The sequence below is a fragment of the Azolla caroliniana genome, unplaced genomic scaffold (genome assembly GCF_043228905.1).
Source record: "Azolla caroliniana isolate FFs.n. ecotype wild unplaced genomic scaffold, voAzoCaro1.0.p SCAF_6, whole genome shotgun sequence".
NCBI lineage: Eukaryota > Viridiplantae > Streptophyta > Polypodiopsida > Salviniales > Salviniaceae > Azolla > Azolla caroliniana.
In genome coordinates, this window is record NW_028230441.1 from 12,571,058 (window position 1) to 12,584,172 (window position 13,115).

Sequence of the window (13,115 nt, forward strand, 5' to 3'; positions counted from 1 at the left end):
AGTGCCTCTACTAACATTGGGGGTAACGTGAACTCAGCCCTAATAATGTCATGTGGTATAGTCGATTTGCTTTGGAGTTGGCGTGATAGCATCATCACCAATGGTCTCTCTAATTGCGTCCACATGAAAGATGGTAATCCTGGAGCCCAAACCATTGATGCATACATGAGGGAGGGGGTCACTAATGAGTCAAAGAGCCACCCTTTAGTCCGTGGCTCTTGAAAGTGTGCTTGGTGGCATTGTCTCTCTAGGAGTGAGAGGGATGCATGTCCTCTCGTGAGTCTATCCTTCGCTGCCTGTGTCATCGAAAATTTACCTGAGCGGGCACTAAAAGTGACTTTGAGATAGACGTATGATCCAACCACCTCGACTGGGCTATGGGAGATAGTTAGGTGACACTTAGCTCTAACTTGGGCCGATGTGTGGAAGATAAGGACTTTTGTTTTCCCTAGATTCACTACCAATCCTCGTTGTACACAAAAGTCATCTAAGGCATTAACGTGCCTTTGTAGATCGTGTTCGGATTCAGAGAGCAAAACTGTCATCCACATAGAGCAAGATACGAACCTGCGTATCCCCAAGGACCACTCCGGTGCCTCCCTCACGAGCAATAAAATCTGTGATCTCATCAATGTAGATCCCAAAAAGCGTCGGTGATAGGGGGCAACCTTGTTTTACACCAATAGTGCTAGTGAAACGATTAGATAGGCCACCTGGGCATCGGACACACCCGGACACTTGTTCATATAGTGCGTAGATGGCCCATACCATATCATCTGGTATCCTCAAGCTTTTAAGTCTATCAAACAACCGCTCTCTAGGGACTGTGTCAAAGGCTTTGCGGAAGTCCACAAAACAACAATATAATTTCTTCTTGCGAGCCTTAGTTTGGTCAATTAGGCATCTAAGTGTGAAGATATGATCAATAGTGGAGAAGGCTCGTCTAAAGCCAACTTGTTCAGGTGCACGAAGGTTTAGGGTCTCCATATAGTCGCTAAGCTCTGCTTCCATTACTGCGCCATATAACTTAGCAAGGGTATGGCCTATCATAATGGTCCTATATATATTTGGGTCCATGGGGTCCCCCCCTTTATGTATGGGGGCCATTGTATTCATAGTCCATTGTGGTGGAAAACCCTCCGCAAGGGCACGATTGAAGATTAGAGTTAGCAAGGGAGCTAGGCACTCTCTCGCATATATAATGTGTTCTGCTCGCAATCCTGTGTGGTCCATGGACTTCCTATGTTGTAATTTCTTTATGACCTTCACGACCCTAGAGGTCGTGAAAAGTGTCCCTGTGGTAGGCCGGGGTGTGGAAGGCATTGGAATGGGTGGTTGGTTTGGGATTTGGTAAAGTCTCTCTGTATATGTGTGCCAAGTTTCGGGATCTTCGATGGGTGTTTGTGGTCTTGGCTCCCCTAGTCTCTTCCATGCCGTGGCACAATCGCTACTCATGAGCATATGGTAGAGTTCCCAATATTGGGATGCCTCCCACGCTCATCTCTTACGACGTGTCATCTTGCGCATTTCTTTGCGAGCTTGTATGGAGGTAATACTACCATTGAGTTGCGATAATGTAAGTTGTCTATGTAAGTCCCTACAATCCTCATCATACCATTTATTTTGTGGCATTGATCCTGATCTACCTTGATTTGAGTGTTTTGTATATGGGAAACTGCTAGCTGCTACGGAGTGAAGGATGTGTGTGAGTTTCGTACTAAGGCTTTCTAATGGCAGGGAGGGATCAAGGGAGGGGAGATGGGCCTGAACATGTTGAGAGTATATGTCAGAGAGCTCATGTGTGAAATGTATTGTGGTGTGATGGCATGATTGACTAGACTTGGTGACCTTAGAGATATCACATTTTAACTCGAAGTATAAGAAACTATGGTCTGCGCCAATAGGGCATGGGGCCACTCGGAAGGAGTTAATCATGTGGGTAGCTTCAGGGCGTCCTATTAGATAATCAACTGTGCTTTCCCCTCCTCCATGTGGGAAACATGTGAGCTCTTCCGAGCCCGGCCACTTAGCTAAACCATTATATATGACCATCCGGTGCCAACTGCCAAGTTCGAGCAGATGATGGCCAAAGCTCGTGGCGTCCGCACCTTGATCCTTTGATCTACGTGTGGTGCCTATGTCTAAAGGATCAACATTTACCATTTCTAGGTTTCTATTCATCTGAAATACTGTGCATTGTCGGGATTGGGTTCTCGCATTGAAGTCTCCTACAAGAAATACTTCTCCTTGGGAAGAATATCGGATTATGTCATCCAATAGGGGTTCGTATGGGGAAGGCCCATGTGGCATTCCTTCATCGACTAATCTCGCCAAGCCACCAATATTATAACGGGATCCTTTTGGGGGAAAGTAACAAATGGCAAAAAATACTGCCTGGTCTTTGCTTGTGGAGACTTTCACCCACATAAAACGAGCTTCTGGGTCTATCTTCATTATTTCTATCCTATTATGTAGCTCTCTACGAAACAGTATCGCGACACCTCCAGATCCCCTAGTAGTGTGTCGACGTGAGGTTTGTCTAAAAGCGGACTCCCAACGGAATCCTTCGACCCGTGGGAGTCCTCTATTTGGGCTCTGATGTGTTTCTACGAAGAAAAGTATATCAGATACCTTTAGTATCTCCTCTAGGCGGCCGAGGTGTGCCCAGAGTGCGTCGTTACAATTCCATAAGGTCATCCTAAGTGCATTTTCTGTCACATGGGCCACACGCCGTCAATTAGTAGTGCGATCATTTATGATCACTCACCCGTCTCAGTAAAAGGCGCGATGGCCTTCTTTACGAGCTTGCATAACTCGTGGCATACAACTCTTGCGATGCTCAATTTGCATCTTAGTGAGGTGTTCATCGAGATAGATGGGGTCCCCACCCATTCCTCGAAGGATTGGTCTCTTCTTAAAGAAAGTGATTCTAGAGTCTAAGTCTTTAAATTGAAGGACTAAGGCTCTCTTCCTAGTTGTGTCACGCCCGGCCCTCCATGCTTTGGTGATAGGTAGGGCCTCTGTGTACCCTAACATTTTCCCAAGTGTTTGTGCATCCTCATTTGGGGATGCACCTTCCTTGAGCCTAGTGACACGTACATTTAAGCGTTGAGCCTGGCACATTTTCTCTTCTTCAAGGGTGGTATTAACAATATTTTCATCTTTTATTTCTTTTTTAATGTTTCTTTTAACCACATCTACCCAACCCGTTTTAGCTAACTCTATGCTATTATTAACTTCCTCTTTAACTTTTTTAATTTCGTCCTTTATATCCTCTATAGAGGATATTTCACCGTCTTCTCGAGATACCTCGATGTCCTTAAGTTGTTTTGTAAGGTCGGTGTTTTCCACTTTAAGTTGTTCTATTTCGGCCTTGAGGGCGTCTTTTTCCTCTCTATCTTTTTTCTTGTGGGTTTCGGCGTCTTTCACCCATTTTTTCATATCCATCTCTATTTTTGTTAAACGATTAAACATATCTAAAAAGTCCTCCTTACTTATAGCCTCGTCTTGTATATCCTTATGTTCCTTAGTTCGTTTAGACGTCATTGTGGTGTCAATAAGAAAAAAAGGTAAAATAAATGGGTTCGAGACTTAGCCCAGTTTGTGTGTATGTCGCAATCACATCGGCATTTTGTAGCACGCGACGAGCACACCAAAAGAACCCACCCATGAACTCGTCAAGAAAATGGCACTTCACAACGTCAAGAGAAAACGAAGAAGAAACACCCCGCGACGGCGACGGTGACGACGGCAGTCGTCAAACGATGGCAGCAGACAGCGGTAGTCGTCAGACGACGACGGCAACAGTCGGCAGCAGACAGCGGCTGCAGACGACGACGATGACAATAAATGGCGACAACAACGGTAGAAAGAGCCGTTACACAGAGACGAGGAAGCGAGAGAGAGAGAGAGAGAGAGAGAGAGAGAGAGAGAGAGAGAGAGAGATAGGCACAAAGAAACGTTTATTTCTTAATAGCAACAGCTACAAATGACAACCAACAACTACTAAAGTTACAAAGTCACTTTATATAGTGACTATCCTAGGGCAACTGCCCTTTATGCTATTTGCAGAAATAGGCCAAGCTTGGGCTGTCCAAAGGGACGGTGTGAATACGGCCATTATACACTTGTATTCGACACTCCCCCGTAATGGGCGTATACATGGGTTATCTGGACAGGTATATACAAGGTTTATCAGAAAGATCGGTTTTGTTCGAGTCGGCAAGATCTGAAGACAGAAGACCGAACCAGTCGGGTTGGAAAAGTTGAAGCTGATCCTCAAAGAACCGATGTCGGTTGTCCGAAACCATCATGTGCTGCGTGTCCGACTTTTAACCGGACCAATTTTTCGTTACGCCCATCTGGTGTCGAAGGGACTGGAAACGATCCGCCGAAAGACACTTGGTCATTCCATCTGCGACATTATCGGTTGTGGATATCTTCTCAAGACCAATTTTCCCTGAAATGACGCAGTCCCAAACAAAGTGATATCGAGCATTGATATGCTTGGAGGCGTTGTGGTGAACCGGATTTTTTAACAAAGCAACAACACCCTGACTGCCATTGTAGACAATTGGAGCCGAGTCGAGGTCGACTTGTCAAAACGTCTACGCTAGCCGACCAAGCCATAAAGCTTCTTTTGCCGCGTCGGACGCCGTTACATATTCCACTTTGGTCATTGAGGTGGTTGCGCACTCCTGAAGTTTCGACTTCCACGAGATTGCTCCATTGCCGAATTTGAAACAATATCCGGTTGTTGATTTCCGACTATCCACACAGCCGGCGAAGTCCGAGCCGGTGTAACCGACTACGCCTGAGGTTGAGTTCGGGCCAAAAAAAATGTCGTGGTCTTTTGTGCCAGCTAGATATCTGAACACATGCTTGACTGCGTTCTAGTGCGATTGACCTAGGTTGTGCATGAATCTGCTGACGACTCCTACGGTGTGAGAAATATCAGGCCGTGTCGCGACTGCGTACATAAGGGAGCTGACTACCGGTGCATATGGTACCGACTTCATATCTTCCCCCTCCAGACCGGATGTCGGGCAATCTCGCTGAGACAACCGAAGGTTGATGGGGAGCGGGGTCGAAGCAGACTTGGCTGAGTGCATGTTGAAGTGTTCCAAGACACGTCCGATGTAGTCGGTTTGAGACAAGAAAAGTTGTCGTTTATCGTGATGCTAACTGATCTTCATACCAAGTATGTGTCTTGCCGGACCGAGGTCCTTCATGGCAAACTTCAACCGCAGTTTCCGAAAGAGTTCGGTGAGCTCTCCGGCATGTCAGCTAGAGAGTAGCATGTCGTCCACATAAATGATGAGGAAGACGGGAGACCCGTCTTGAGCTGTTTTGGTGAAGAGACAGTGGTCCTCATCGCTCTTGGAGAAGCCGACCGACTGGATGAAGTCGTCAAACTTCTTGTACCACTGTCGGGGTGCCTGTTTCAGGCCGTATAAACTCTTCATTAGTCGGCAGACTAGATGTTCCTGTCCGGATGCCACAAAGCTTTTCGGCTGCTCCATATAGATTTCCTCCTGTAGGTCACTGTGGAGGAATGCCGTTTTTATATCTAGTTGAATAAGCTCCAAGTTGTCGGTGGCCACGACGCCGAGCATGAAACGAAGGGTTGTCATTTTCACCATTGGTGAAAAGATTTCATCGAAGTCGACGCCATATTCTTGTCGAAATCCCTTCGCAACTAATCTGGCCTTGTACTTTGGGTTGGTTGAGCCAGACGTCTCTTTTAGTCAATAGACCCATTTACACGGAAGAGCACGTCGATTCTTCGGTAATTCGACCAAGTCCCAAGTCTTGTTTGTGCGAATGGAGTGCATTTTTGACTCCATCGCCAGATCCTAGGTGGCTGAGTCGGCAAATGCCGATGCTTCTTCGTAGGACGTCGGTTCGCCGATGTCGGTAAAGAAAATTCCGGGCGAGTACCTTTTCGGAGGTTGCGACAGTCTCTCGGATCTTCGAGGTATGACTGGATTGGTCGCACCAGGTATAGGTGTCGGATGGTTAGAAGTCGAGCCATTCGGCTATGCTGAATCAGTGGATTTAGGACGGGAGGTGTCGGTTACCCGTGAAACCGATCTCGTGTTGTGGGCTGGGCCTTCATGCAGGGTTGGCACTTCGGAAAATATTACCCTTCAGACTTCAATAGGCCTTTCGACCGTTTTATGCATAGCCGACTTGTTGAACACGACGTCCGAACATCAGACGATTTGTCTATGCTCGGGGTCCCAGAGTCGGTATCCGATCTCGCCGTCGGGTCCATATCCAAGGAAAACACATTTCCTTGATCTTGGTTCGAGTTTCTGGCGGTCGTCTTTCGGTATGAGGGCATACGCCTCACATTCGAAGATCCTGAGCTTGTCATAATTCGGCTTACTGCCGGTCCATGTTTCCTGAGGTTTTTAAGTCCTAGAGGTCTACTTGGTGACATATTTATTATGTGTACTGCCGTAAGTAGAGCCTCCGCCCAGAAGCCATCTGATAGTCCGGAGTGTTGGAGCATGGATATTATGTGTTCTTGAATCGTTTGATTCATGCATTCAGCAATTCTGTTCTGTTCCAAACTATAGGGTGTCGTATATTCACGTCGAATGCCACGTTCCCAGCAAAATTTGCCGAATTCGTTAGACTTGAATTCTCCTCCATTATCGATTCAGAGACATTTTAGTTTCCGACCGGTCAGGTTTTGGACCATTGCAAGCCATTCGGAGAAGATCGAGAACACCCGATCTTTGGTTCTAATGGGGTAAGCCCACACCTTCCGAGTCGAGTCGTCAATAAAACTGACGAAGTATGAAGCACCACCGAGAGACTGATGTGGCATCGGGCCACAGACGTTCGAGTGGACCAAATCAAGGGGACTCAAATCTCTTGGTGCTGATGTCGGGTGTGATGCGACTACCTGTTTGCCGTACTGGCAATGCTCGCAGAATTGGTGATCCGAGAAGGAGAGTTTGGGGATGTAACAGGCTCTGGATAGGTGTGTTATGCCGGCCTTGCTGAGGTGTCCAAGTCGTCCGTGCCATAACGATGACACAGGGATATCAACAAAAAATAAGTCACCCTCTTTGACTGAGATCAAGGGTCTTGAAAGCTCAGGAACCTGTCAGACGTTGTGTAGTACGAGTGTAGAGCCACCCGGAAGGTTGAGCTCTACGGTGCCGATTCCGATTATGGCACATTGTTGCGAGTTCCCGACTCGAACTGAGTCGGAGTGCCGGTCCGACTATTGCTGAAACTGAGATCGGTGAGGTGTCACATGATACGATGCGCCCAAGTCCAGGAGCCATGTGCTCGATTCCTCAGTCGTAAGCAGAACTTCTGATTCGACTGGGTTCTCTATGGACAGTATGTTCGGGTCGGTCGTCAAAATTTCGGCTGAAGAGCCGACGTAGTTGACCTCCTCATGCCGGCTACTCTTTTGATCCGCTCTCTAAGCTTTGTCGGTTTTTGCTTTGAGTGCCCGACAGTCGGCTTTGATGTGTCCCAGTTTCTTGCAGTAGTTGCAGATTCGGTTATCCCGGGACTTGCTCCGGCTTCGCTGATTGTTCGGCAGTCGGGAAGAACTTCTTCCTCGATTGTTCGATCGGTCGGTCGAACCTTGTACTACGTAAGCTTCATTTGCCAAGTCTTTGGCAAAAGACTTTCTCCGAGCTGCTTCAGTCAGGATTGCGCTCGTGATTTCGGAGTACTTAATGGCAGTTGTTGAAGCATTGCACACGGTTGTGACAAAAGTTTCCCAAGAAGAGGGGAGAGTACTCATGAGTATCATTGCTCTGAGTTCATCCTCTATTGCCATCCCTTGAGATGATATTTGGGAGCTTAGGCTTTTTTACTCGGTGAGGTGTGCCTGAACTGAATCGGATTCTTTCTTCCGCAAGTTGTAGAGGCGTCGGATTAGATACATCTTTGTTGCGGCGACCTTCTTTTCATAAGTTTCCAACAGTGTTCTCCAAAGTTCAAAAGCTGTCGAGCATGATTGCACTGTGAAGTACACTGACTCCGACAAGTGCATCCGAATCGTGGCGCGAACGATTCTGTCCAGCTTTAGCCACTCGTTTGCCTTGTATGCTTTTGGAGGATTTTCATTCTCAATCGGGTCTATCTGACCCTTGACTATGAGATAGTCCTGCATTTGTTCCTTCCAGAAGTTGAAGTTCGAACCGTCGAACCTCCTTAGACTCATCTCCGATGAGCCGGATGTTGATGCCATCTACTTCAGTTTCGGTTGGTAAGACTCGGTTTGGAGTTGACTACGAACCTTAGTGGGGTGCAGCCGGTCGGCTCACTCGATATCGTTCTAGTCGGTTTTGAACCCGAGTCGGTTTGGTTTCGGATACTTGTTGCTGAACTTGCTCGGAGTGACTTTGGTAACTTGAGGGACAGAACCGGCTGGTCTTCCTGGATGTTGCCAAGTCGGAGTGAGCCCGGTTAGCTTCCGATTGTATGCCGAATACCGATTACAAGAAACCGATTGTTTGGGCCGATTCTACTTCGGATGACTATAGCGATGAGAGGGACAGATCCAACTGATCCTCCTGGATGTCAATCAGTCGAATGAAGCATGGATTTGGTTGTTGCCAGGAGACCAATCTACAGCGGGTGGTTACAACAAGCGGGTGAATAGCGTCCGGTGACCTATTCAGATGTCGTTTAACCGAATGAAGCACGATTGGGTCGGGTATTGCACAGGGAGCTCGCCTCAAGTGGTTACAATCACAGGAACAAAGTACAACCGGCTAGCTTACTCCAATTAGTGACTTAACACAGTGAGATGCAAACTTCTTGTTTGTCTTCTCTCTTCTCTGTTCTTCAAGAAGTTACAAAAAACCGAATGTTGTGGTGTACGATGACGGCCGACAACGGATTGAAGAACCTCCAACGCTTTGATACCAAATGTTGGGGACAAGGTCGTCAGTGCGGAAGAACAAACAACATCTGTGATGTTGAAGGACCTGTGTATGAGAATAAAACAAGATACACACACACACACACACACACACACACACACACACACACACACAGATAGGCACAAAGAAACGTTTGTTTCTTAATAGCAACAGTTACAAATGACAACCAACAACTACTAAAGTTACAAAGTCACTTTATATAGTGACTATCCTAGGGCAACTGCCCTTTATGCTATTTGCAGAAATAGCCCAAGCTTGGGCTTTCCAAAGGGACAGTGTGAATACGGCCATTATACACTCGTATTCTACAGTCTAGACTTCAAGCAGGTTGGAAAACTTTAATATGTTTGAGAATCAATGCAATCATAGTGATACTTGAGAATGGGAAGTGAGATTGATGTTAGTTAATGCAATGATAGTCCAAGGGTTGCTTTATGGAGTGGAAGTGTGGGGTGGTGCTATCTCACTTAGTGCATAGAATGAAATAACAAAAATCCAAAATTGTTCTTGAGTAGACAATTGGAGGTGAGATCCACAACATCCTATCGTGTCATGTTATTAAAAAATAGGGAGTACACAAGTATATCACAAAAGTAAAGATTGCCAAAACAAACTTGGAACATAGGATGCAAGTTACAAAAAACTAACAAGAAACAAAATCTTCTCATATGGTTGGGTGTAGGTGCTTTAGATTGTGAAATGATTTAAAAGATGGGGAGTAAAATATCTATTGGAGCTCTCAGGTGATGCTATGAAATTTGTAATCATCCATCCAATATAATAAAGAGAAAGATAATATAGCAAAAAACATTAGAACGAAACCTAGAGGAATGGTCCAACATAGGTGAAGGCCTTTCTGCTATCTGTGAGGTGGATAACGGGCAATCTCGCTCATTGTGTTGTTTTCTTGACTCCGCCATGGCATCACTTTTTTGGCAATAATCGATTAATGGATGCACTAAGGATGAAGTGGCAAGATGCCAAAATGTCAGAATTGGAATATTACATCACAAATGGTAGTTCCCCAATGTTGGTCCCAATACAAGGTAAAACTGCCAGAACATATCAACTGCATCTTACTACCCCCATGAACCTTGGCTCTTCGAGAACCTTAATACTTCTTCGAAGTTCACTAACACAAGTTCGGTGTTGGTAAGGTAGCATCATGACATCATCAACCCAATATAACGATATGCAAGGCATGGAATGAAAACCTAGTGGAACATGAATATCACTTTTCACATGCTCAACATGTAAGGTAATTCACAAGAAGTATGATGGCCATGATAATTTAAATATCATTCTCAAATCCCTACCAAGAAGGGTGAGCATATACATATGTGCGTGCATTATTCTTGCATAGAGTTTTCATTATGAAGTAGGAACTCCCCTTCTTAGGAAGATGATATGTATGGTAAATACCATAGTAACATAAGTAGAACAAGTCCAAAGCGAAAATTAGCACAATGAAAGAGAAGAGTGCCAGTAGATAGCTTTAAAACCATTTAAAATGCATGGACGGTTCTATGTAACATCGACACAATGAAAGAGTGACCAAGTACACACAAAAAGAATTTGATTTTTACTCAAAATTGTATCCATGACTCAATTAGAATAGGAAAATAAAATAGCCATGCATTTAAAACTTCAATTTGTAAGTCAAATGTTTCAAAGATAGTGAATTTCACATGATTTCCTAAATGGATGCATGGGCAAAAAGGTAAAAATAAACCTTCACCCTAAAGTTGTTGAAAAGTATGGATTAGATTAGCAAGCTCTCAGCAATTCAAACTCTAAAACATCTCATAAGGTACATAGAGTTGCTTCAGCTTCATTATTTAAAGTTGATTACAAATAATGCAATTTGCAAATCACCACAAAACCAGGTGGGCTCTTTTGAACATGGGCTTCTTAATTAAATCAAGTGTGTCTATCTATATCTAACTTTGGCCCATACAAAGTTTGCAAGGTAGCAGATACATACTGTGTATGATGCAGTTATTCTTCTTATCTTTCAACAATGAATTAGGAGTTAATCCTTCCTTCCTTCCTATGCCTTACCTTCAGCTGGCCAAAATGAAGTGGCTTTCCCTGTCTTAGTAACGGTAGAGAGGACATCGTCCGGCTTGATTTTACCCTTCACAGTGACTTTTTGTGAATCTAAATCGATGTTATAACTTTCTACACCTGCTATGACAAATCATGAGAGAGTGCAAATTCCAATCAACCTTAAAGGACAATCAAGTAATTGTCTCAACCCCTGAAAATGCATTCAAATATGACAAAAATTCCAACCATTTCCTGCACAATTTCAACGGTGGTAAAGCCACAAACTACGTAGAAAGCCTGAAAATCACTCAGAAAGCGTGAAAGAAATCCCACCCATTATTCCACCAACAAACTAAGTATAGAATGCAATGAAAAGCACTAAAAAATGGTAAAGACCCCAACCATTTCCTACACAGTTACCAAGCTTCAGGCTAAAGCATTCAAGAAAGTAAGATTTCCCATCATGATTTCAACCTTAAGTGCAACGAATATATATAGAAATCTCTAGAAAATTACCCCCAAACACTTAGAATTTCAGAATAACAAACTAGGTAATTAAAAAAAAGATAGCTTCTCATTCTGAGCTCTTCGTTCTCAACAGCATTTTCATAATTCAACGAAAATGATACTAGAGAATTGATAATGGATCTCTCTCTCTCTCTCTATCAAGCATATAAATATAATGTTAAGAAAGATCAAGCATTTTTTTTCAATATCTGAGAATTGCGCATATTTTTATAGATTGATGTCAAAAGTCATACCTTCTAATCTACCAAGCACTCTCTTTACAGCTCCAACACAACTTTGGCAACTCATTGCAACTTTGAGCTCGACGGTCTGATAAAAAAGAAATCCACATATAGACATAGATGTACTTAAATCACTTGATCCATTTGTTCTTTTGTTTAAGAAGGATGGCACAAGAGAAACATCTGTTGCATTCCGATTTTCTCCTATGCATCTTCAGGTTTCATTTTCAAAGCATAGATCCCAACTTGATCCAAGGTCATTGTAAAGCATTTATTCAAGAGAATATACCATATTTATCATTGTATGAATTAAATTCCATGTTCTTTTAGTGAAGGAGAAATGGTGCGAGTCAATTACAAATACACATCTATATCACTTTCTTTGAGGATAGGTTCATGTCATTGAGTGTAAGAATATATACACAATATGTATAATATATATGTAATACCAGAATGCAGGAAAACAGTAGAAGGTTTAGATGAACTTCAGATCATGGTATTGATGCATGCCACTCAAATATCAAGTAAATCAACCTGATCAGTAATTGTCAATACTTGTGGCTCTCTGTCAAGTTCATATTTCCCATACTATTCCCAGATTACAGAGACTATGAACGCTTCATTTTCCCACATGGAAGAAACAAAAAGGATGGTTTCTCACAAAAAATCAATGCCACAAAAAATATGATTGCCGTACCAAAATCAAAGAGACGACCATATATATTGGTTTCCTGTTTCCAAATGTATGGTTTCTTGGCAACAAAAAATAAATGGTTTTTTTTTGGCACAATAAAAGAGATAAATGTACAGATTGGTTTCTTTTCCACGAACAGACGAGACAAAATACAGCGTTTCTTATTAAATCCAAGAGAAGGGGTATGATAGTGATTCAGCAAAATCAAAGAGGCTAATAATGCATATTCTTACTAAAACCTAAGATATATAGATATGCCAGAACATGAATGAAAGCCTGTTTCAAATATGTATGTTAAGACACGAAAGAGAAGCGATAAGAGGGAGGGAGGGAGAACCTGGCTAGTGGTCGCCATTGCTACAGTCTGTTCTTTTTCTGTTCGATGAATGGAAATTTGATCAATTGGAATGCAGAGGAATCTTTTATATGAAGCAAAGTACTGGTAATCCTCCCCACCCAAAATAAAAAAAAGAGTCAAATTACATAAAGCATATGCGTAATTGTTCCTTGAAATCGTCAACAGGTCTGAGGATTCAAACCCTTTTACGCGTTCTAACAATCAATGACGTTCTCCTCTCCTTTTCTTCTGTAAAATGCATCCACGTTGGCTCCTTATCATGATATCAATTTAAGATGATGCATATGTTCTCGCTCTCTATTACTTTCTTCTGTCTCTTCAACAAAACAAATTAAAATGTA

At 43.5% G+C, this 13,115-nt stretch overlaps 1 protein-coding gene across 1 annotated transcript; it reads right to left on the reverse strand.

The window, feature by feature from the left end:
- Positions 1-10,725: 10,725 nt before the first annotated feature.
- On the reverse strand, positions 10,726-12,852 carry LOC147863149 (copper transport protein ATX1-like). Its single transcript, XM_087321335.1, has 3 exons — positions 12,754-12,852; positions 11,735-11,810; positions 10,726-11,111 (listed from the first exon to the last, which is right to left on the reverse strand). The coding sequence occupies exons 1-3, from the start codon at positions 12,769-12,771 to the stop codon at positions 10,975-10,977; spliced, it is 231 nt and encodes a 76-aa protein (XP_087177461.1). The 5' UTR covers positions 12,772-12,852; the 3' UTR covers positions 10,726-10,974.
- Between the last annotated feature and the right edge of the window lie 263 nt (positions 12,853-13,115).